This window comes from Suncus etruscus, chromosome 2, assembly GCF_024139225.1.
Source record: "Suncus etruscus isolate mSunEtr1 chromosome 2, mSunEtr1.pri.cur, whole genome shotgun sequence".
NCBI lineage: Eukaryota > Metazoa > Chordata > Mammalia > Eulipotyphla > Soricidae > Suncus > Suncus etruscus.
Genome location: NC_064849.1, coordinates 23411623 through 23434209, shown reverse-complemented (window position 1 = coordinate 23434209; position 22587 = coordinate 23411623). Strand labels below are relative to the sequence as shown.

General features: G+C 38.0%; 1 protein-coding gene across 1 annotated transcript in view; it reads right to left on the bottom strand.

Annotated features, from left to right (window-relative positions):
- Nucleotides 1–22587, bottom strand: part of COL4A4 (collagen type IV alpha 4 chain) — a 124627-nt gene that overhangs the window by 46490 nt on the left and 55550 nt on the right. Inside the window, exons 20-30 of the mRNA XM_049768923.1 lie at nt 21293–21382; nt 19646–19809; nt 17294–17366; nt 16019–16125; nt 13797–13980; nt 11751–11819; nt 11480–11587; nt 10783–11001; nt 8526–8687; nt 7340–7510; nt 944–1087 (exon numbers count right to left, since the gene is read on the bottom strand). Of these exons, the coding sequence (XP_049624880.1) occupies nt 944–1087; nt 7340–7510; nt 8526–8687; nt 10783–11001; nt 11480–11587; nt 11751–11819; nt 13797–13980; nt 16019–16125; nt 17294–17366; nt 19646–19809; nt 21293–21382 (1491 nt within the window). The remainder of the gene's footprint in view (nt 1–943; nt 1088–7339; nt 7511–8525; nt 8688–10782; nt 11002–11479; nt 11588–11750; nt 11820–13796; nt 13981–16018; nt 16126–17293; nt 17367–19645; nt 19810–21292; nt 21383–22587) is intronic.

The window sequence follows — 22587 nt, the reverse complement described above, 5'->3', positions numbered from 1 at the left end:
TGACTTCTGCCCCAGAAGTTCACCCCCATGTCTCCTAGCAGCTTCCAGGGTGAGTTCTGTGAGGAAGAAAGGGAGCACATGACTGAGGACCTGGATGGCCAGGCATGGCTGGAGCTGCTAATGCAGCACTTACACTCAGGAAAAAAAAAAAGGAAAAGAAGCTTTTGGAGACCTGACCATAATAAATGGTTCCTTCTAGCTCAGAGTGTGATAAGATATGCCTTGTTACCTAGTTCTATGTGATCCACGATCTATGCATTGTTTTAAAACTGTTGGGAGAGAAAGCTCAAAATCAGGCAAATATAGTATGGTCTGTTAAAATGATATCAAGAAAAAATTTCTGGATCTATAATAACAATTCATGGTCCTGTTCATTGCTGACTGCTTTTGTACCACTGGAGTTGAATAGGTCCATTAGACCTGCAATGCCAAGATATCCCTTTTCCTAGGGTGTTTCCTATTTATTGTGAAAGTTTCTCCCAGAGGTTCCAGGAGGCCTGTGATGTCAGTCATAAAAGGCATATTCTCTTTCTACTTCTGGAGTTGTCTCTTTGGCCCCAAACAACTTTTTTGGTAAGGAAAATAAAAGTATAAAGAAACAAAATCATTGGCACAACCAGTGAGACGTTCTCTGGCCCGATTGTTATAAATAAGAGAAATAGCTATTTGTCTATTGATAGAATGTTGTATCCTATGGAAAGGTATGATAGATTTGATAATATATGATATAGTAGCATCATTTAAAATACTCTGAAGTTATTCTTAGGTATATGCAATAATTATACTTAAGTATAGTACACTATATTATATTAATTGAGTTAATCTAGAGATAAGGACAATTAACTTTGTGTAAAGATCTAATATATGGGAGACAGAATAAGGAAGAAGATAGGCTCCAGGTTGTGTATGGTTTTTTTTTTTTTTTGGGTCAAATCTTTCTTACCTTTGGCACCTCTAACTCCTGGGTGACCCTGGGGGCCAGGCCAACCTTTCTCTCCAGGTTCACCTTTTCTTCCAAATGTTCCATTGGGCCCAGGTTTTCCTCTCTCTCCTGGAAAGCCTGGAAAACCAGGCAGCCCCTGAGGTCCTGAAGAAACAAAAATTATAAGCCTTAGAGGTTGTTGCTGAAAGAGAAAACCTCAATTTCTCCCCTGTCCACTGTTACTGCAGCTCTACTTTAGTTTATTGCAATCTAGACATTCTACAAATGCCTAGACTGATCTCTCTGGAACTGGGTAATTTACACATTCCCAAGACATGCATTTTGCCAGAGCTCTTGGTTTCAACGGAGATCAAGAGATAATAGATAATACCTAGGGAGATAGTCAAATAAATAACATAAATGTCCCTAAATACATACAGGGAAAAGCAAGTCACCCTCAGTGACCTTCTATCCTGAAGGACAGAGTCAGATGAGCACAGCTGCTCTGCTCCACTGTATGACCAAGAACTTTTCCTACTCAATGAACCCCACCATGGCACATAGAAAATACCACACAGCAAGCATGACAATGGGGAAACAACACAGGCCTCCACTTTGCTCAGAGAATGAAGATGTTGGCTATGATGACCTGAAAAGTATCAACCATCTATTTAACCTCTCATATAAAGACTTTAGAGAAGAAATATGGAGATTTCTCAGAGAACTCAAATCATGGAATAAACTAAGTGATCCACCAATAATAATCAAGATATAAAATCAAACATGAAAGTAGAAATGAGAAAACTCCAAACTGAAAAAACAGGACTGAAAAACTTGGTAGGTAAAATTACAACCTTCCTGGAAAGCCTCCAACAGAGTAACAGTAGCTGAGGTCAGAATTGGTGAGCTGGAAGATTAATGCATAACAACTCCATACAACAAAAGATATGGGCAAAGAACCTTAAAACAAATGACCAGACAATGGAAAAAAATCCTCAAAGAATGTAAACATACAAAAATACAAGTCTCTGTTAAACTTAACAGAAGCAAGATGAGAATCATTGGAGTCCCAGAGACCCAGAAAGAAAAATCTCCAGGAAGAATCAACAGTCAAGGACATCATTGCAGAGAAACTCCCAGAACTAAAGCGTACATACAACTAAATACTACATGCCCAAAGAAAAGCATCCCAAGACACATCCTAGCCACAATGATGAATACCACAGATAAGGATAGACTACTGAAAGTAGCAAGATCAAATACTGAAAGTAGCAAGGGAAATTAAATTCAAAGGAACATTCTTAAAATTTACAGCAAATTTGTCACAAGTAAACCTCAAGGTTTGAAAACAGTGGTGGGATATGGTAACAAAATTCAACAAAATGAATGTTTTTTCAAGAGTACTTCACCCATCCAGACTTACATTCAAGTTTGTAGGAAGGATACACACTTTACAGATAAACAGCAGCCCAGAAACTTTACCGACACAAAACCAGCTCTAAAAGACAAACTGAAAGGACTACTTTAAGACAAGAAAGACAAACAGACACATCAAACTCCTACAAAAAATGACACTAAATCTCATGACAATTATCTCAAAGTCAATAGATAAATGAACCACTTAAGAGAAACAGTTGCAAAATGGATCAAACTGCTAAATCCAGTGTTTTGCTGCCTACAGGAAATATATCTGAATAGTCGGAAAAACACACTCTAAGTCAAAAGTTTGAAGACAATCATTCAAACAAGAAAATTCCTTAAAAAAGGCTTGGGTGGCCACACTAATATCAGATGACATAGACTTCAATACCACCTTGTGACTCCTTGATAGGTCAGCCTGGCTAAAACCAAACAAGACTATATTGGCTCTGAAGGGAGAAATGGAAGAGAGTAGTTTAGTGGATCTATATAGGGCTCTCCATCTCCAGAAAACTAGATACACCTTCTCCAATGGGCATAGTCATTCACCAATATAGCCCACATGTTGGCCCATAAAACATACCTCTATAAATAAAGAGAATAGAAATTGTACATACTACCTTCTCAGATCATAAGGCCCTAAAATTAGAAGTGAATTACAGACACGGGGAAAACTTTAACACCTGAGAATTAAACAACTCACTTTTTAACAACCAGTGAGTCAGAGATAAAATAGAAGAAAACATCAGAAGATTTTTGGAAGCACATGAGAACAAAACACAAATTATTAGAATTTTTGGAACATTAAAGTACTACTATGAGAAAAATCAGTAGCTTGCAAGAACTCACCAGGAAGGATGAAGGGGCCTACATAAATAACTTAATGACCCATCTTATCAAATAGAAAAGTGATCAATAAAATGAACCAAAAATAGACAAACAGAAGGAAAGAACAAAGCATAGAACAGAAATTAATAAATTGGAAATCCAAAAAAACAAACCAAAAGATCAATGAAAGTAAAATTTGGTTCTTTGAAAAAATAAACAAGATTGATAAACCACTATTAAAACTCACAAAGAAAGGGAGAGAGAGAAACTTAAATGATTAGAATTGAAAAGGGGAGATTACTACAGATTCTACAGAGATTCAAAGGATAGTCTGAGACTATATCTCTTTCTCTTTCTCTGATTCAATTCACTAGGCATAATTATCTTCATTTCCATGACCATAATTTGCTTAATGTATAAGCAAATTTAATGACTTCGTTTTTCCTAACAGCTGTGTCGTATTCCATTGTTTATCTAGATGTACCTTGGTTTCTTTAGACACTAATCTGTTCTCAAGGTACTTGAGTTGCTTCCAGATTCTGGCTATTATAAATAGTGCTGTGATGAACATACAGATACAGAGGGCTGTTCTGTATGGTGTTTTTGGTTTACTCTGTTTTGCTGGATCATATGAAAGCTCCATTTTATTTCTTTGAGGTATATCCATATTTTCCAAAAAGACTGGACCAGTCTACATTCCCACCAGCAGTGAATGAGAGTCCTTTCACATCCATGACAGCAATAATTTTTCTTTGTGATGTGTGCCAGTCTCTGGTGTAAGATATCTCATTGTTTTGATTTGCATCTCCTTGATGATTAGTAATATGGAGAATTTTTCGATGTGCCCTTTGGCCATTGAATTTTTCAATGTCTATTCACTTCTCCTAATTTTTGGATGGGGTTAGATTTTTTTCTTCTGGTTAAATTCTATCAGTGCCTTGTATATCTTGGCTGTTAACCCCATATCGATGGGTATTGAATAAATAATTTTTTTCCATTTAATGATAATCTTTGTATTCTAGTCACTGTTTTCCTTTTGAAGTGCAGAAGCTTCTCAATTTAATGTAGTTCCATTTGTTTATCTTTACTTCCACTTGCTTGGACAGTGGTGTTTTATTTTTGAAGAAGCCTTTTAGCTTTAATGTCACGAAGTGTTCTGTCTTACATTTTCTTCTATGTATCTTATGGTCTCAGGGTATTTCATTTTGATCTGACCTTCGTACATAGTGTTAAAGAGAGCTCTGAGTTTGCCTTTTTTACATGTGACTGATCTGTTTTCCCAACACCATTTGTTGAAGAAGTTTTCCTTGCTCCACTTTGTATTACTTGTTTCTTTATCAGAATTAATTGATTGTATACTTGTGGATCAATCTCTGAATATATGTCTATTCTACTGATTTGAAGGTCTGTCTTTATTCCAATACCATGCTGTTTTAATGACTACTGCTTTATAGTACAATTTAAGGTTGGGGAAAGTGACGCCTCCCATCTTCTTTTCCCAGAGGATTGCTTTAGCTATTCGTGGTTGTTTATTTTTCAAAATGAACTTTAGGAGTATTCCATTCACTTCTTTGAAAAATATCATAGATTTTCTTATAGGTATTGCATTAAATCTGTACAATATCTTGGGAATTATTGAAATTTTTATGATATTAATCCTCCCAGTCCATGAGCAGAGTATGTATGTACACAAAAAAGTGTTTCATCTCCTTAGTTAACTTGACTCCAAGGTACTTACCTTTCTGAAGCACAACTGTGAATTGATTTTAGTTCTATACCCTTCCATTATTGTATATATAAAAACAATGGATTTTTGTGTATTAATTTTGTAGCCTGCCACTTTACTATACTTATTCATTGTTTCTAGAAGATTTTTGGTAGTTTTTTTTTTTTTTTTTTTTTTTTGGTTTTTGGGCCACACCCTGTGCTGCTCAGGGGTTACTCCTGGCTATGCGCTCAGAAGTTGCTCCTGGCTTCTTGGGGGACCATATGGGACACCGGGGGATCGAACAGCGGTCCGTCCTAGGCTAGCGCAGGCAAGGCAGGCACCTTACCTCCAGCGCCACCGCCCGGCCCCGTTTTTTGGTAGTTTTATTACTTTCTTCTGACAGCTTATTTTTGGTTCATTTTGCTGGTTAATTTCCAATTATTTTAAACTGTGACATTAAGTTATTTGTATAGGCTCTTCCTGATGAAAGCTACATATTTTTCTCTTACTACTGCTTTTGCTGTATCCCACAAATTCTGATAAGTTATGTCTTCATTCTCATTTGTTTCCCAGAATATTTTGATTTCCTCTTTGTTGTCATCTTTAACTCACTTTTTTGTTCAGTTGTGAGCTGTTTAGTTTAAAGATGTTAATATTTTTCTCTGTGTCTTTTTGTAATTCACTTTTCTTTTCAGTGATCATGGTCTGAGAAGACATTTGATATAATTTATAGCCTCTTGATCTTATGGAGGTATGTTTTTATGGCTCAATAGTTTATAGCATGTGGTCTATCCTGGAGAATGTCCATGTGTCTTGGGGAAGATGCTATATTGAGCTTTCTGGAATGAAGAGCCATAATCTTCCATTTATTCTTTATCATTAAGTTTAGCCTGGTTGATATATCAAAAGGTGACAGGGCAGTGTTAAAGTTTTTCACAATTATTGTGTTGCGATTAATGTCTTTCTATAAGTCTATAGGCAGGTGTTCTATGTTTTTTTGTTTGTTTGTTTTTGGGCCACACCTGGTAATGCTTGGGTTATTCTTGGCTATGTGCTCAGAAATCGCTTCTGGTTTGGGGGACCATATGGAACACCAGGAGATCGAATCGTGCTCCATCCTAGGCTAACACACGCAAGGCAGACACTTTACTGCTTGTTGTTCTATGTATTTTGTGGGCCCTAATTAGGTGTGTATATATTTAGGAGCATAATTTCTTTCTGATGCATACATACCTTGATTATTAAGAAACGTCTATATCTGTCATAATTCCCATCATGACCTTTGTGTGTGTTGTTGTTTTTTTATGTGATGTGGTGTGGCTCCTTGACTAGAAGAAATGTGTGGTCATAGAGTGATGTGGAGCAGCCATGCTCTTAACTAGGCTCACACACACACACACACACACACACACACACACACACACACACACACACACACACCTCAGTTCAATTCAAAATGGTACTTTTTAAGTTCTAAGTCTACCCACACTCCACAGCTGCTTCCACTGGGCTTGCACATGTCAGTTTAATTCAAAATGGCACTTTATTAGTACAAATTCCACCCAGGCCTGTGGCCACTTTTGTGGGGCTCAGATATCTCAGTTTAACTCCAAGTAGCACTTTTTTTTGTTTGTTTTTACTCCAAACTCCAGCCACAGCCTGGACTACTCCCACTGGGGTCACATGCCTCAGTTCAATTAAAAATTTCCATTTTCTATTTTGCTTTTTTCTTTTATTATTATTATTATTATTTTGTTTGTTTTGGGGGCCACAATCAGTGATGCTTAGGGGTTACTCTTGGCTATGTGCTCAAAAATCGCTCTGACTTTGGAGACCTTATAGAATGCTGGGAATAAAACCCAGGTCGGTCCTGGGTCAGTTGCATGCAAAGCAAATGCCCTACCACTGTGCTATTACTCCAGTCCCAAAATTTCTATTTTCTAATAGAGTTTGATAATCTTTATTATTAAGTATTTTCACTTTTGAAAATATTGGAGATCCTGGGAACCATGAACAAACACAGATACCCACTGTCATTGCACCTGCATTTCTGTTCATGGGAGAGGAACACTCTGCTGGCCTATGTCTACACTGAAGCTGTCCCCAGTTTCCACCCCAGAGACCAGTGCTGAACATATATTCCTGAGTCCAGATTCTAATGTGTTAAATGAAGTAGCAGTGAAGTGGTGAATAGCATCTTAGGGACAGAGTTTCAGCATAGACCCTAGTCTGTCACTATTCTCCCTCCCCTGATGCTAATCCCTCTACAGAATGTACCATAGGTTCTGTGGACTTAACAACCCACCCCTCTTGCTTTGTCTCTCTCATGTGGAGTATGTTGCTGGCAGACTCATTCCTTTATTCATAATTTTATTTATTCATCTCAGTGAATCTGTAAATCCATTTAAAGCAGTAGGTTTCAAAAAAATGGAATTGGGAGATTATAGTAAAAGTCTACCTACCCTTTGGGCCTTGAAGACCAGGTAGTCCATCATCCCCAGAGGGTCCTGGGACCCCTGGCAGCCCCACGGGTCCTTTTTCTCCTGGCTCTCCAGGTATTCCAGGCAGCCCCTTCATTCCAGCTGGTCCAGGGGGACCCCTATCCCCTCGCTCCCCTTTCCAACCAGGTGCACCTGAAACAAACCACATTAACAACTTGTGTGAAGAAAGAAAACTGGCTTCATATTTATCCAGACAATAGAAATAATATTCATAGTAACAAAATTTGTGGCTCTTCTGGCTGCTTTAGCAAAAGTAAAGCAATATTCATTAACTAAAATGGCAGTAGCAACTCCCCACGTCTAAGAATATATTTTTGACGGTAATTAAAAACAAAGGAGGAAAATGACTTGAATAACTATTTCCAGTAGGGATGCATGAAATGTTATAAATTTTTAAAAGTGGAAATGGATGTGGAAGGAAATAAAATATTTGCATTTTCTATTGGGGGCATAACTAATAGAAGAAAACTTTCCAGATGCTTTCTAAGGCTATTACTAAGTGAATTTTACCCAAGCTATTTGCTGTAAGGAAAGAATTGTAGAAACCAGAACTTATTATGTAAGACTGGTGTTACTGGGAACAATGGCTTGCCCCAATCATCTCTTGTTCCTGAGTGACAATGCATTACTGCATATGATCCTTGCCAGAGGACTTCAATAGTAGTGCCAGCTTGAATAATAAAATGAAGGACATATTGGAAAAATTTGCCAGTACCACATGTGGAGAGGGCCTCTCTATCTTATATCTCATTTAGCACCCACAGTCTCTTGCTAGATAGGCCCAAGCATGTAACAGTCCAACTGTTTTTTACACATGTAGGCAAATACATTTTTCTTTAAAATGTTGCACTGACTGCAAGCATCCTGGACTGATAGTCTGGCACCTTTTCTGGGAGTAAAGGAAGCTTTCCCAAGGACTTTCCAGGCTCAGATGTTCCACACAGATACTGCAGTTTACCCATTTAGCCTCATTTATGCCTTCGATGATGAGGAAAAAGATGCCAACTAATATTAAAGTGCAGATTATAAGTTGTACCATGGACCAAAAGGTTTTTCTCTGGCTTTGGGAATCCATGAAATAGCCATGCTTACTATTTTGGAAGAAAGTGTGTAGCCTTCACAATTCTTGGTACCTGTGGGTACTTACCTGGACTTCCAGGAGCCCCAGGGTGTCCGGCTTGCCCTGGTCTTCCTGGAATACCTCTTCCACAGGAACTGCCGGGGTCACCTGAGATGCCTGGAAACCCAGCACTTCCTTCTTTGCCTTTGGGACCTTTGAGACCTGGGAACCCAGGCATGCCAGGTAGCCCTAGAAAGACAACACATTTATGATACAATGGCATCAAACTATATCAATGTTCTATGAGAAAATACACATCAATACCAGAAGTAAACTTTTTGTTCTTGGCTCTGTACTTATTTTTTTTTTTTTATTTTTTTTGGTTTTTGGGCCACACCCGGTGACGCTCAGGGGTTACTCCTGGCTATGCGCTCAGAAGTCGCTCCTGGCTTGGGGGACCATATGGGACGCCGGGGGATCGAACCGCGGTCCGTCTCCTAGGCTAGCGCAGGTAAGGCAGGCACCTTACCTCGAGCGCCACCGCCCGGCCCCATTGGCTCTGTACTTAAATGAATTAAGTCTCTAAATAGTTTTTCTTATCATAGATCCCAGCAACTTCCAAAAGTCCAGGAAACCATGCATTGCTAAAAGTTATTTGATAAGGTTATGCAGACAATCAAGCAAGGCTTATGCAAATTAAAAGCCCACACTGCTCTTCCTGATTCTAATTAACCTCTGACTTTGGAGCAGGCTTTACACCAAATTTTCACAATACTTACAACCCCAGTTTGTGCCTTCTGAATTTGCATTTTTTAAGAATTGTCATCACTGATGCTTTCAAATTTCTGTTTCTTAAAAAGGTAGTGCAAGTAATTTTCAGAAAAAAGATGAATCTCCCCTAATTTTACACCTCACCTAAAATTCCACTTTATTTTTCTGTTTTCATTATATTTTAGTTCATGTATTAAGTTAGTAAAAATAACAATTAGTATACATTCAATGGTTGAATTATTTCACATTACATATTCATCTGCAAATGTTATCATTTATGTTGTAATCTTTACAAATATCATTTCAATCACTAGTAGAGATGAATTACATTCCCTTGAGAGAGACAGACAGGGGAAGAGTGTAGAAAGAGAAAAGTCTTCATTTCCTTGATTATTTCTAAATGTTCCTGTATTGCAAGTAATATTCAAAGAATAATTGCTTATGTACCACCCTTACTTTCTGTGTAACACTTCTTTTAAATACATTTCCACAAGTAAGATAGCAGTAGACTGGGTCAAAATTACTTTCACTGACTCACATAAATTATTATCTTGTTATTTTCCAATTAATTGGGTTTCTATTTAAATTAATTAAAATTTATAGTTTAGGTAACATGGTGACCATTGTGTTAACGCACTGCATGACCCTCAAAATACCCAAGACCTTACCTTGTATCACCTCTAGTCTTTTTTGTTTGTTTTTGTTTTTGTTTTTTTTGGGGGGGGCCACACCCGGCGTTGCTCAGGGGTTACTCCTGGCTGTCTGCTCAGAAATAGCTCCTGGCAGGCACGGGGGACCATATGGAACACCGGGATTCGAACCAACCACCTTTGGTCCTGGATCGGCTGCTTGCAAGGCAAAGCCCGCTGTGCTATCTCTCCGGGCCCTCACCTCTAGTCTTATAGGAAATGCTTTGACTTGCAAATTAGTCAGTTCCAGAGGACAGAGAATGTTTTTTCTACCTACCCAGCTCCATTTGTCTGATTCAAACATACTATCATCGCTCAAATGGGCCCTAAGAAGTATCTATTAAAGTTGGGTCCATGTGTCCACCATTACCCTAGGGGGAGGGGCCACATTTCCCAATTCCAATTTGATTGATTTGTTGGCTAGAGTGGTGATGCTAAGTACATTAACATCTGAAGACCTCTGCTGGGATCAGGGAGTTTCTTTAGTGACTTCAGAAGAGGACTCAAATCAGTCCATTCATCTTTCCATCTGGAGCTTTTCTGCCTTGTCTGCTTCCCCTGACGAATGGAGGGATGAGAAGTTTTCTGCCCCAGACCAAGTATAACTTCAGTCAGTGCCTTTCCTGCTCAACCATATGTCTTCTCTGAACTCCAGCCTTCATAGCTCTGCACTTTTCAGACTCTCTTCATCCACTTGTTCTGTTCTTTCACCAGACAATGGCAACAGGAAGTCTACTACCTTCCTTCTCAGCACCAAATCACTGTCTAGAACCCCAAAGTATATTCTTCCATAGAAACATGCATGAAATATTCACATTCTAGATTTCCCACAAGATAGTTTAAGCATTTTTTATTCCAAGTTACAGACCATAGACCCCTCATACCTGCAGTCCCCGGGCATCCTAGATCACCTCTGTGTCCTTTCACCCCAGGCACTCCTGATAGACCCTTCTTTCCTGGGGGCCCTGGGAGACCAGAAGCAGGGTCTCCAGGGATACCTTTCTGCCCATTTGCTCCAGGTAAACCAGGAAGGCCTGGGGGGCCCCTAGGGGAGGGCCCCTGTTCCCCTTCAAATCCTGGATCTCCCATGTCACCACGAACACCTATTTATCAACAAAAAGACTTAAATGGTTAAATGAACAATTATAGAACCATGCCCACCTCATGCATTTTACTTAAAACAAACAAACAAAAAAAAACCCCTTAATTCAGAGCAGCTTAATAGATAATATCTGGCCCATCTTTTGCAGCAATATAAATGGTATATTTGTATTTCCTGTAAGCCTATGATGATTTTCTAATAATTTTCATTCTCTGGAGATCTGATTGGCTGCACTGAGCAGTTTTTACAACCTAATAAACCAACAATAGCCTACAAATCATGCTTCAGGTAGAAGCTTATACTTAAAAATTATCACAACCCCAAAGTGGTTGGAGCATGGCTAAGACTTTATTATATTAAGAAAATCTATTTCTAGATTATATAAGGATCTGAAGACCATTTACTGCCTAAGATCATCTAGCTTCAGCCATTTATATATGTAATAACTCCTAAAGCAGGAAAATTACTCTTTTATTTACCAGGTGGGCCAGGTATGCCTGATAGTCCTGGTTTGCCGGGTCGACCTTTTGGTCCATCGAAACACCTGAGCCCAGGAGTTCCCCTAGGTCCTGGAAATCCTTTTAGACCTAAAAAAAGAAGAAACCAGACTCAAGAAAACACAAATACAAATCAAATCAGAAACAAACAGTTGACTTCAAAAAGTTTAGGCAATCTTTTGTTTTGTGAGGTTTTTTTTTACAGTATAGAAGCAAAGATGCTGCCAAATTCATTGAGAATCTTTGATCATACCTTGAGGGCCATCCATACCAGGTGGACCTGGTTCCCCAGGGTAGCTCACATCACAAGGAATTGTACCACCTGGAAAGAAAAATATGGTATTCTCATGTCAATCAATGCAATATGAATCTCAGTCGAAGTTCATCAGGCTATTTTATTTATAGTGTGTGTCTCTAAAGAAAAAAAGACTTCCAAGAATGACTGAGCTCCTGAACTATTTTGCTTCAGAATTTCAATGGCCAAAAATCAGTTACACACACCACATGGGAAAAATAAAAAAATAATAGAAGAAAAATATTGATTCTCAGACCTATCCATGCATTTTTAATGTAACAGAAGTAAATATTTTGCTACAGTATGAAAACAACAATATGCAGTCAACTTGGAGTTCAAAACATTTGGCTCCTAGTTCAGATAGGGGGAATTGAGCATGAAAAACTGGAGTAGGGGCCGTTGAGGTGGCACTAGAGGTAAGGTGTCTGCCTTGCAAGCGCTAGCCAAGGAAGGACCGCAGTTCGATCCCCTGGCGTCCCATATGATCCCCCCAAGCCAGGGGCAATTTCTGAGCGCTTAGCCAGGAGTAACCCCTGAGCATCAAATGGGTGTGGCCCAAAAAACAAAACAAAACAAAATAACTACAACAAAAAACCCCAAAAAACCGTGGAGTGTACCCAAACCAAAGAACCAGATTCCCAGTGTAAATTCTTCCCAAAGCTATGAAGAAGGAGGGGAGACAGAACACCAGCTGCCCTGGCTGGGTCTGCCATGGCTTAGGGGCTTGAAGCATTCATCTTTTGTTATTCTAATGACTTAATCCTGTGGTGATTGTCATTCCCCATATTAACTCCTATGGAAAAAGATAAGATTTCCAAAAGGGGGCCCGGAGAGATAGCACAGCAGCCGATCCAGGACCAAAGGTGGTTGGTTCGAATCCCGGTGTCCCATATGGTCCCCCGTGCCTGCCAGGAGCTATTTCTGAGCAGATAGCCAGGAGTAACCCCTGAGCACCGCCAGGTGTGGCCCAAAAACCAAAAAAAAAAAAAAAAAAAAAAAAAAAAGATTTCCAAAAGGGTGTTCAGAGTCAGTGCTCCTTTCGTATGGAAGGTTTCATTTATAATAGAAGTTATAGCTCATTGTGTATTATTTCAAACTTATTTTTCACAAGTGTATAACATAAAAATGTTAGATTTGTTGTGGATCCTAGATGATCATAAACTTTATCAAAAATTATGTATTAGCCTTTCCATGTAGTCAAAGCAAGACCAAAGATTTGACTTTGTTGTCTAAAATTTCAAAATGAACTACGTAGTTCAAGGTATATTACACATTACAAAGCAAAGATCTTGGGACAGAGACATGGTTAAGGAGTGAAGGCACTTTCTTTGCTCTTACTCTCCTGGAACTACATCACATGGTTACTGACCACTGCTGGATGTGTCCCCAAAGGATCCCTCCAATAAATTAATTTTAACAATTTATGTAAATTTTTCCCAACCCTTAAAAAAGTTTCATCTATCATGCCATAAATTATATTATTGCTTGAAATTCATGTAACTATCAAATAATCTTAAAATCTTTATTTTTTCTTCCTAGAATATTATAAATGAGCAATGATGTATTAGTGATGGAAATCCCCTCTGATTTTATGTAAATATGTACCTAAAATACTATTATCAATAATATGTAAGCCACTATGATCAAAATAAAAATTATATTAAAAAATTAAAATTTGAGTGGTTTTTATTAATTACCCTGCATTATAATAAAATACTATCTCAAAATAACACATATATTGTATAATTCAAGTACAGATTATAAGTCATTAAGATAAATGAATAAAAGGCAATTTGAAGGCTTTCTCCTAAATATTGATGTAAATATTGTACTGTAATGCTTTTATTTGTTTGACAATATTCAAGATCTAAACAATAACTTGATGGAATTTTATTAGGTGTTCCACCATAGCCAGGACCAAATGTAGATGCTTATCAAAAACTACATAATTTTGTTTTTGTTTTTTGTTTTTTTACTACCTAGCATTCAAAACATTAAAATTACCTTTCAGACCCTTTATGCCTTCAGGTCCCCTCTGTCCTGGGTGGCCTGGAGCTCCTGGTGGTCCTCTTTGGCCAGGTGGACCTGGATATCCCAAACCTGGTGGCCCCCTGGGACCCGTTCTTCCTGGAAGCCCTGGAGGCCCAGGAAACCCTTGATCACCTGGTGTTGCATCTTCATGATCCCCCTGGGAATGTTTGCATCCTGAGTTAATAACCAGTCTTGGAACTGGTTACAGAAAATAATATATAGAAACACTTCATTTAAGAGAGCCAACGGGATCTTAAAATGTACAATTTTACATTTTCACAATTACTTTTTTTCACTCTACAAGAAGCTACAGGAATAGAGTTTACATAAAACCAGAAGAAAGAAAGGCTATAAAAATGACACAGGTTTGCCTTGGATGCAGCCATCCCTAGTTTGTTCCCTGGTATCCCATATGTTCCCGTGAGTACTGCCAGGAATGATCCCTAAGCAGAGAAGCATAAGTAAGTCTAGAGCACAAGTGGGTGTTGTCTCTCAAATAATTATTAATTAAATAAATAGAAGGTAGAAGACTAGAAACTGAAATCTTGGTCTGACTCAACTATCCCTCAGGTTGTTATAATATCTTCAAATATGCCTTGCATTGTCCTCAAATTTGAGGCGTATTTGTTGTGGCAGTAAATTAAAAGTGACTGACTATCTGCATGTTGACACTCCATTGAACTATAATTTTTTAATTGACAAGGGAAAATAGTAATCACATTAAAAATTGTGAACTTCAAAAAAAAATTGTGAACTTCAAAAGCAGTGAAAACCCAGACATAATCTTTGATAAAGGGGCAAGAAATGCAAAATGGAGTAAGGAAAGCTTCTTCAACAAGTGGTGCTGGGACAACTGGTCAGCCACGAGCAAAAAATTGAACTCAGGCCTCCATTTAGCACCATGCACAAAGGTCAAAGCCAAATGGATTAAAGACCTTTATATCAGACCCCAAAATCATAAGGTATATAGAACAACACATAAATAAGACACTAAGGAGGAATAAGGATAAGACAATAAGGAGGAAATAGCACTCTCCAAACAAGTGGAAACAGAGATAACAGATGGAACTATATTAAGCTGAGAAGCTTCTGTACCTCAAAGGAAACAGTGATAAGGATACGAAAGCCACCCACAGAATGGGAGAAAATTTTCACCCAATAACCGTAAGATAAGGGGCTAATATCTAAGATATATAAGGTACTGACATAACAAGAAAAAAATCTCTAACCTCATCAAAAATGGGGAAAAGAAATGGACACTTTCTCAAAGAGTAAATACAAATGATCAAAAGGCATAAGAAAAATGGTGTACATCACTAATGATCAGGGAGATGCAAATCAAAATAATGAGGTACCATCATGCCATAAAGACTGGCACATATCACAAAGAACAAGAACAATGTGTGCTGGCAGGAATACGGGGAGAAAGGAACTCTCATTTACTGCTGGTGGGAATGCTGTCTAGTCCAGCCTTTATTAAAAAATAATATGGAAATTCCTCAAAAAACTGGAAATTGAGCTCCCATATGATCCAACTATACCACTCTTAGGGATGTATCCTAGAAACACAAAAATAAAATTTAAAAATCCCTTCCTCATACCAATATTGGTTGCAGTGTTATTTACAATAGCCAGACTCTGGAAACAATTAAGATGCCCTTCAACAGATGAATAGCTGAAGAAACTGTGGTACATATACACACTGAAATATTATGCAGCCATCAGGAGAGATGAAGTCATGACATCTTCCTATAGATGAATGGACATGGAAACTATTATGATGAGTGAAATAAGTCAGAGGGAGAGAGATAGACACAGAATAGTGTCATTCATCTATGGGTTTTAAGAATAAAAGACATTACTACAATAATGCCCAGAGACAATAGAGTTGAGGGCTAGAAGGACTGGCTCACGATTAGAAGCTCACCACAAAGAGTGGGGAGTGCATTTAGAGAAATAACTACACTAACAACTATCATGACAATGTTCAAAAGTGAGAGAAGTAGAATTCCTGTATTGCATACAGGCAGGGGGTAGGGGAGAGGGAGAATGGGACATTAGTGGTGGGAATGTTGCATTGGTGAAGAGGGGTGTTTTTTTTTTATGACTGAAACCCAACTACAAACATGTTTGTAATCATGGTGCTTAAATAAAGATATTAAATTACCAAATAATCAGTGATAAATTATACATACTGGGGGTCCTGGATCTCCCTTTTCTCCTTCATATCCATCCTGACCAGGTTGTCCTTGCTGTCCTGGAATTCCTGGGAGTCCATCAGGACCTCTTTCTCCTTTGCGCCCTGAGAATAAAGGTCCAAGCATATTCATGTTCTCATCAATTGGTGCTATGAAAACAAAAAAAACTGGAGGGCTAAGGATACAGGTAAATTCCTTTATCATGTTGAAATAATGGCCTTGATTCTGTCTGGAGAGTTAGAAATTCCTCTGAATCTTTGACTTGATTCATGTCATACAGACAACTATGGAAAGAAACAATTGAGAAAATAATAATAATGTCCAAACATACTGAATTTCTTCATGTGGGAAGTGGTTCTTTTCTTTTCTCAACAGGTTGTATATGTGATGCCAATCACAACAGCATCTCTCCTTGTGTGATGATAACCATGGTACTCTTTCCCCTGTCATTGTGAATGACTCTGGGAAGTCTAATTCCTGTTCATGTTTTTTTTTTTTCAACTTAAAATAAAAGAAGTAGAGCTCTTTCATTTCTGTTGGAAGAACATAGTAGGTATGTGCCTATTATTTTCTGAGGACCTGTACTCATGACTCTTCCTGTAGAGTAAATGCATATATGAAGACTTGAATATGTATATAAAGGGGCATTTATGAAATAGAGAGTTTGAGGTTCAACTTTTATGGCACAAAGATATAAAATGTAGAAAGAGCCTCCTGATGCTATTTAAGACCCTGAGTCAATTGACTTAATGCAAATATCATATCTACCCTTTCAAATGCTATGAAGGGCTGAAGAGATAACCCAGCCAGGAGTTATTTTCCTGGGATTCCTAGTCCCAGGAGTTATTCTTGAACATAAAGACAGAAGTAATCCCTGTGCAGAGCCAGTGTGCCCCTAAAATAAAAACAAATGAAATGTTGTTGAGATAAGTGAGTAAATCACTTTCATTTAAACTACTTCAGGCTTAATTTCTGTCCCAACTAAACTACGCTTGATTAATACAAAATTCTTTGTACACTGCAGTGAACAGACAGTGGATGAGTGAAAGGAATTCTTGTGTCACGTCAAAGTTACAGTCACAAAGATTTGAATATGTGTCTAAAAGAGTATTTAAAAATAGTGTGTTTGAGGCTTAACTTTCAAGTTGTGATGACAAAAGATAGGAAGTATTTTTAAAGCAATTTTTATAAGTCCTGTTATAGAATCGATCGATGGTTATACTGGAAGTTAATGCAAGAGAAAGGTTCAGGGAAGTGATTAATTATACTTACCTTTAACTCTTGAAACAACCATATCCCCCTTTTCTCCCTTGCTGCCAGGAGGTCCTGAGGCACCAGGTTTTCCCTTGATGAAAATATGATGAACAGATCTATTTGCAATTGGTCAAAAGTTATTTATATCCATGTGCATTTGATCTCTTTTATTTCCTTCTAAATTTCCTTTTCTCTGTTCTATTTGGGGACTTTTGGTCTCACATTGCCAGTCTTCCAAGATAGGTCCTATTTTACAAAGTCAACATTCAAGTATTGTGTGTAAAAGCTGAGAGAATATGAACAAGACTCTTACTCAAGTCAATAGAAAGGTATAAATATAGATGGCCAAAAGGCACATAACAAAATGAACCACATCACTAATCATTAAGGAGATTCAGATCAAAACAACAATGAGGTACCATCTCATACCACAGAGAGTGGCATACAACACACAGAACAAGAATAATCAGTGCTGGAGGAGATGTGGGAATAAAGGAACTCTCATTCACTGCTGGTGGGCATGCTGTCTAATCTGGTTTTTCTGCAAAACAATATGGAAATTCCTCAAAAACTGAAAATTGAACTCCTATATGATCTATTCCTAGCGATATTATATACCACTACTAGGGATATACCAGAGGAACACAAATACACAGTACAAAAATACCCTTTGTATGACTATGTTCATGGTACCTCTATTTACAATAACCCAAATCTAGAAACAACCCAAATGACAGACAATAGATGAGTGGTTAAAAAACTGTGATACATATACACAATGGAATTCTATGCAGCTGTCAGGAAAAATGAAGTCATGAAATTTTTCTATACATGGATGGACATGAAAACTATTATGCTGAGTGAAATAAGTCATAGGGAGAGAGAAACAGACACAGACTAGTCTCACTTATCTGTGAGATTTAAGAAAAATAAAAGAAATATGGTAATATTACCCAGAGACAATGAAATAAAGTTTGAAAAGACCCGCTCATGATATGAAGCTTACAACAATGATTGGTGAGCACAGTAAGAAATATAACTACACCAACAACTATCATACTAATGATAGTGAGTGAGAGAAATAGAATGCCTGTCTGGGAAGAGGGAGTTGGGGAGCATTGGCGGTGGGAAAGTTGTACTGGTAAAGGGGACTATATTTTTTCATGCGTGAAACCCAACTACAAACATGTTTGTAATCATGGTGCTTAAATATATATTAATAAAAATAAAATAATAAAACCTCTCTACTGCCTATGCCATGCTATCCAGAGAGCAAGATCAAATCAAACCTACATACAGACATTCCCCAATCCACCTTTGACCTCATCATCTCCAGCTTTCTCCTCACTCTATTTATTAAACTCATGATGGTTTAATTATCATTTGCATGATATATACTGAATTCCCTATCTATTTCTAGAAAACAACATGGATATTCTTTGAAAAACTGGAAATTGTGCTCCCATATGATCTAGCAATACCACTCCTAGGGACATACCTCAGGAACACAAAAACACAATATGAAAATACCCTCTGCATTGCTATGCTCATTGCAGCTCTATTTACAATAGCTAGAATTTAGAAACAACCCAGAAGCCCAAAAATAGATGGTTGGCTAAAGAAACTGTCTTACATCTACACAATGGAATTCTACACATCTGTTAGGAAAAATTAAGTCCTGAAATTTTCCTATACATGGACAGACAGGAAGACTATTTTGCTGAGTGAAATAAGTCAGAGGGAGAGAGATAGAAATATAAGTCTCACTCATCTGTGGGATTTAAGAAAAATAAAAGACAGTACAGTAATAGTACCCAGAGGTAATAGACTTGAAGGCTAAAAGAACCAGCTTATGAAGCTGATCACAAAGAGTGGTGAGCACAGTTAGAGAAATATCTGACAATGATAGAGAAATAGAATGTCTGTCCCAAAGAGAGGCAGTGGGTGGGAGAGGACGGAGATGGGAGACATTTGTTGTGGGAAAGTTGCACTGGTAAGGGGGGGGGTGTGTGCATTTTATGACTGAAACCCAACTAAGAACATGTCTGTAACCATTGTGCTAAAATAAAGATATTCTTAAAAATAAAAGAAAGAAAGAAAGAAATAGGGTCTCTCTTAGCAAAGCAGAAGTCCCACCCACCACTGATCATTGCGTTTTGATCTCTGTTGAAACAGTCAGTGCCAAATAAATTAGTTAAATTCATATGGATTATTTTGAGGTCAATAACATATTTAAAGGTTAATTTAGAGGTTAGTAATTTAGATATTTTCAAAAACATAAAATATATTACATTATAAGTTTGATAAAGGTATAATTAAATTACAAAGCTGACTCTTAAACTGAAGGATTATAACTGGCAAGATACTCACAGGTAGTCCTGGAGGTCCTTCAGCACCAGGAGGTCCTGGAACACCTTTTTCTCCAAACTGCCCAGGGGGTCCTGAGTCTCCTTTCCTGCCATGTCTCCCAGGACATCCTGGGGGGCCTGGAGGACCTGGGGGACATGGTTCACAGTCACAGAACCCCTTGTTTCCTAGAGAAAATAAAGATTAAGGCAGTTTTTTCCTGTTTTCAGAATCCCAGTAACAGCTAAGTTATGCAAAACTGCAAGTGCAGATATAAACAAAAAGTATCAGTTTCTACAATTTCTATTGTAGACTAATGATAACTTATAATAGGGAAAAGGTAGATGGAACACAGTGCCCTGTACCAGGCATGGTCTATGGGGAAAGAGTGTCATTTCCAGACAAATAAAGTGGTTAATTCACCCTGACAAAATTTTTTTTTTTGGTTTTTTGGACCACACCCGTTTGATGCTCAGGGGTTACTCCTGGCTAAGCGCTCAGAAATTGCCCCTGGCTTGGGGAGACCATATATGGGACACCGGGGATCAAACCTCAGTCCTTCCTTGGCTAGCGCTTGCAAGGCAGACACCTTACCTCTAGTGCCACCTCACCAGTCCCACCCTGACAAATTTTATGGGGAAAACTAATGTCTGATTTTATTGAGGAAAAGTTATAAATAAGAATTAGTTTCTTATTTATTCAATATTTGGAAGTCTCCTAATTTGTTCTCACTGAAATAAACAAAAATAAAATAAAAATTCTAGTCATTCAAAATAATGTCAAAGGAATAATAGGGTGCTTGCTATATTACATTTGATGACTTTCTACAATGTGTTTTGTGCTCACTAGAACAGTCCAACTAAATAAGCATGCATAGAGTCAACCTATCCATGTATCCATGCTCTCACACCTCCCTGGCTTAGTTGACCAAAAGGCACTAAATAAACAAAGGTGCAAAGACATGAAATAATTCAGGTGGTAGAAAAAAAATGAAAAGAGAAAAATGAACAGCACAGGGGTAGGACATTTGGCTTGCACATGGCCAACTCAGGTTTGATTCTCTGCATCCATATGGTCTCCTGAGCCTTCAAGGAATGATTCCTGAGCATAGAACTAGGCGTAACCTTAGAGCACCAACCACTGAGTGTGGCCCTAAAACAAAACAAACACAAACAAAAAACCCCACACAAATACAAATAAATGAAAATAAAAGTACTATTTTGCCTCTTTTAGGAAGCAAGGGGCCCTTATGAAGGAGGTAACCAAATTTCATGGCACTCAGGGGTTACTTTTAGAATGAGATGCAAGTATTTTACATTTTGGTAACTACCACATTCTGAGCACACTATGGAGAGGAGGACTCCTAGAGAAAATAATAGGAGTGAGAATTGTTTTGTTTGTTTTTGGGCCACACCCAGTGATGCTCAGGGGTTACTCCTGGCTATGCACTCAGAAATCGCTCCTGGCTTGGGGAACCATATGGGATTCCAGAGGATCAAACTGCGGTCTGTTCTAGGTTACCACGCGTAAGGCAGATGCCCTACCACTTGCACCACCACTCTGGCCCTAGGAGTGCAAAATTTAAGTGAAATGTCAGTTTTCATTTTATATAAGTCTTTCGATCTTGATGTTTGGTGTCTTTGAGACATCCTACCTTTGCTATGTACTTGCCTTTTTCTCCTTTGGGACCTCTTCTTCCTGGAAAACCCATTTTGCCTTTTGTTCCTGGTGGTCCTGGGTCTCCAATTCTACAATAGATAACTATATGGGAAAAGACAGAGATGATGAACATTCAAAATAATGTCAAAGAAATGATAGGTTGCATGCTATATTACACTTTATAATTTACTACAACGTGTTTTGTGTTTAGTAGAACTTTTAGTCTAAATTAGCATGCTTAGAGAGTCAACCTATTCATGTATCCATTCTCTCACAGCTCTCTGACATAGTTGACTGAAAAGACACCAAACTAAGGTGGAAAGACATGAAATTATCTGGATGGTAGAAAGAAATAGAAACTGGGTGGAGAACCACATAGTTTCTGTGAATGTCTTCTATAGAACAAATAGAAGCACCCTAGGTACCTAAAGATCCCTTTGTTCTCATTTCTTCATTCATATCTTCCCTTGGAATCTTTCCATTTGTTATAAAGTCATTCAGGGAAAAATTTTACAATTGTCCTAACATATTCCTGATACCATACCCTAGATATACCCCTATTATTTTCAGTCTCAATGCAGTGGGTTATATAGCAAGGCAATATACTTACACAAAACTCAAACAAAATATTAAGTATGTGACAAAAAATTTTACCATAAACTATAAAACATTATCTACTAAAGAAAGCATAATTTGCAAAACAAACATTGAAACAACTGAACGAAGCTAACATATAAATGTCAGCAAAAAAACTGCATTGCTCTTTTCACATCCTAGTAAAATCCCCAAGAGGGGAAAAGAAACAGCATATATATATGTGTGTGTGTGTTTTTATGTTAGTATGCATATAAGATAGGCTTTTCATAGGTTAATAAAAAAAGAAAATGGAAAAGAGACATCATACAATTGCCTGTATTTATATTTATATATTTTTATATATGGACTTTTTAAGCATTAGAAAGTTGAGTACCAAGCAGACAGTAGGACAAGCAGAGAAAGAAGTAAACTGATGCAAAATCTTTTCCAAAGAAGTGGAATTGACATATCAAAAATTGAGGCCCAACACGGTAATTTGCTAAAGAAAGAGCAAAGCAATAAGGTTACTTTTCTTTTTTTTTGTTTTTGTTTTTGTTTTTGGGTCACACCCGGCGGTGCTCAGGGGTTACTCCTGTCTGTCTGCTCAGAAATAGCTCCTGGCAGGCACAGGGGAACATATGGGACACCGGGATTCAAAGCAACCACCTTTGGTCCTGGATCGGCTGCTTGCAAGGCAAACGCCGCTGAGCTCTCTCTCCGGGCCCGATAAG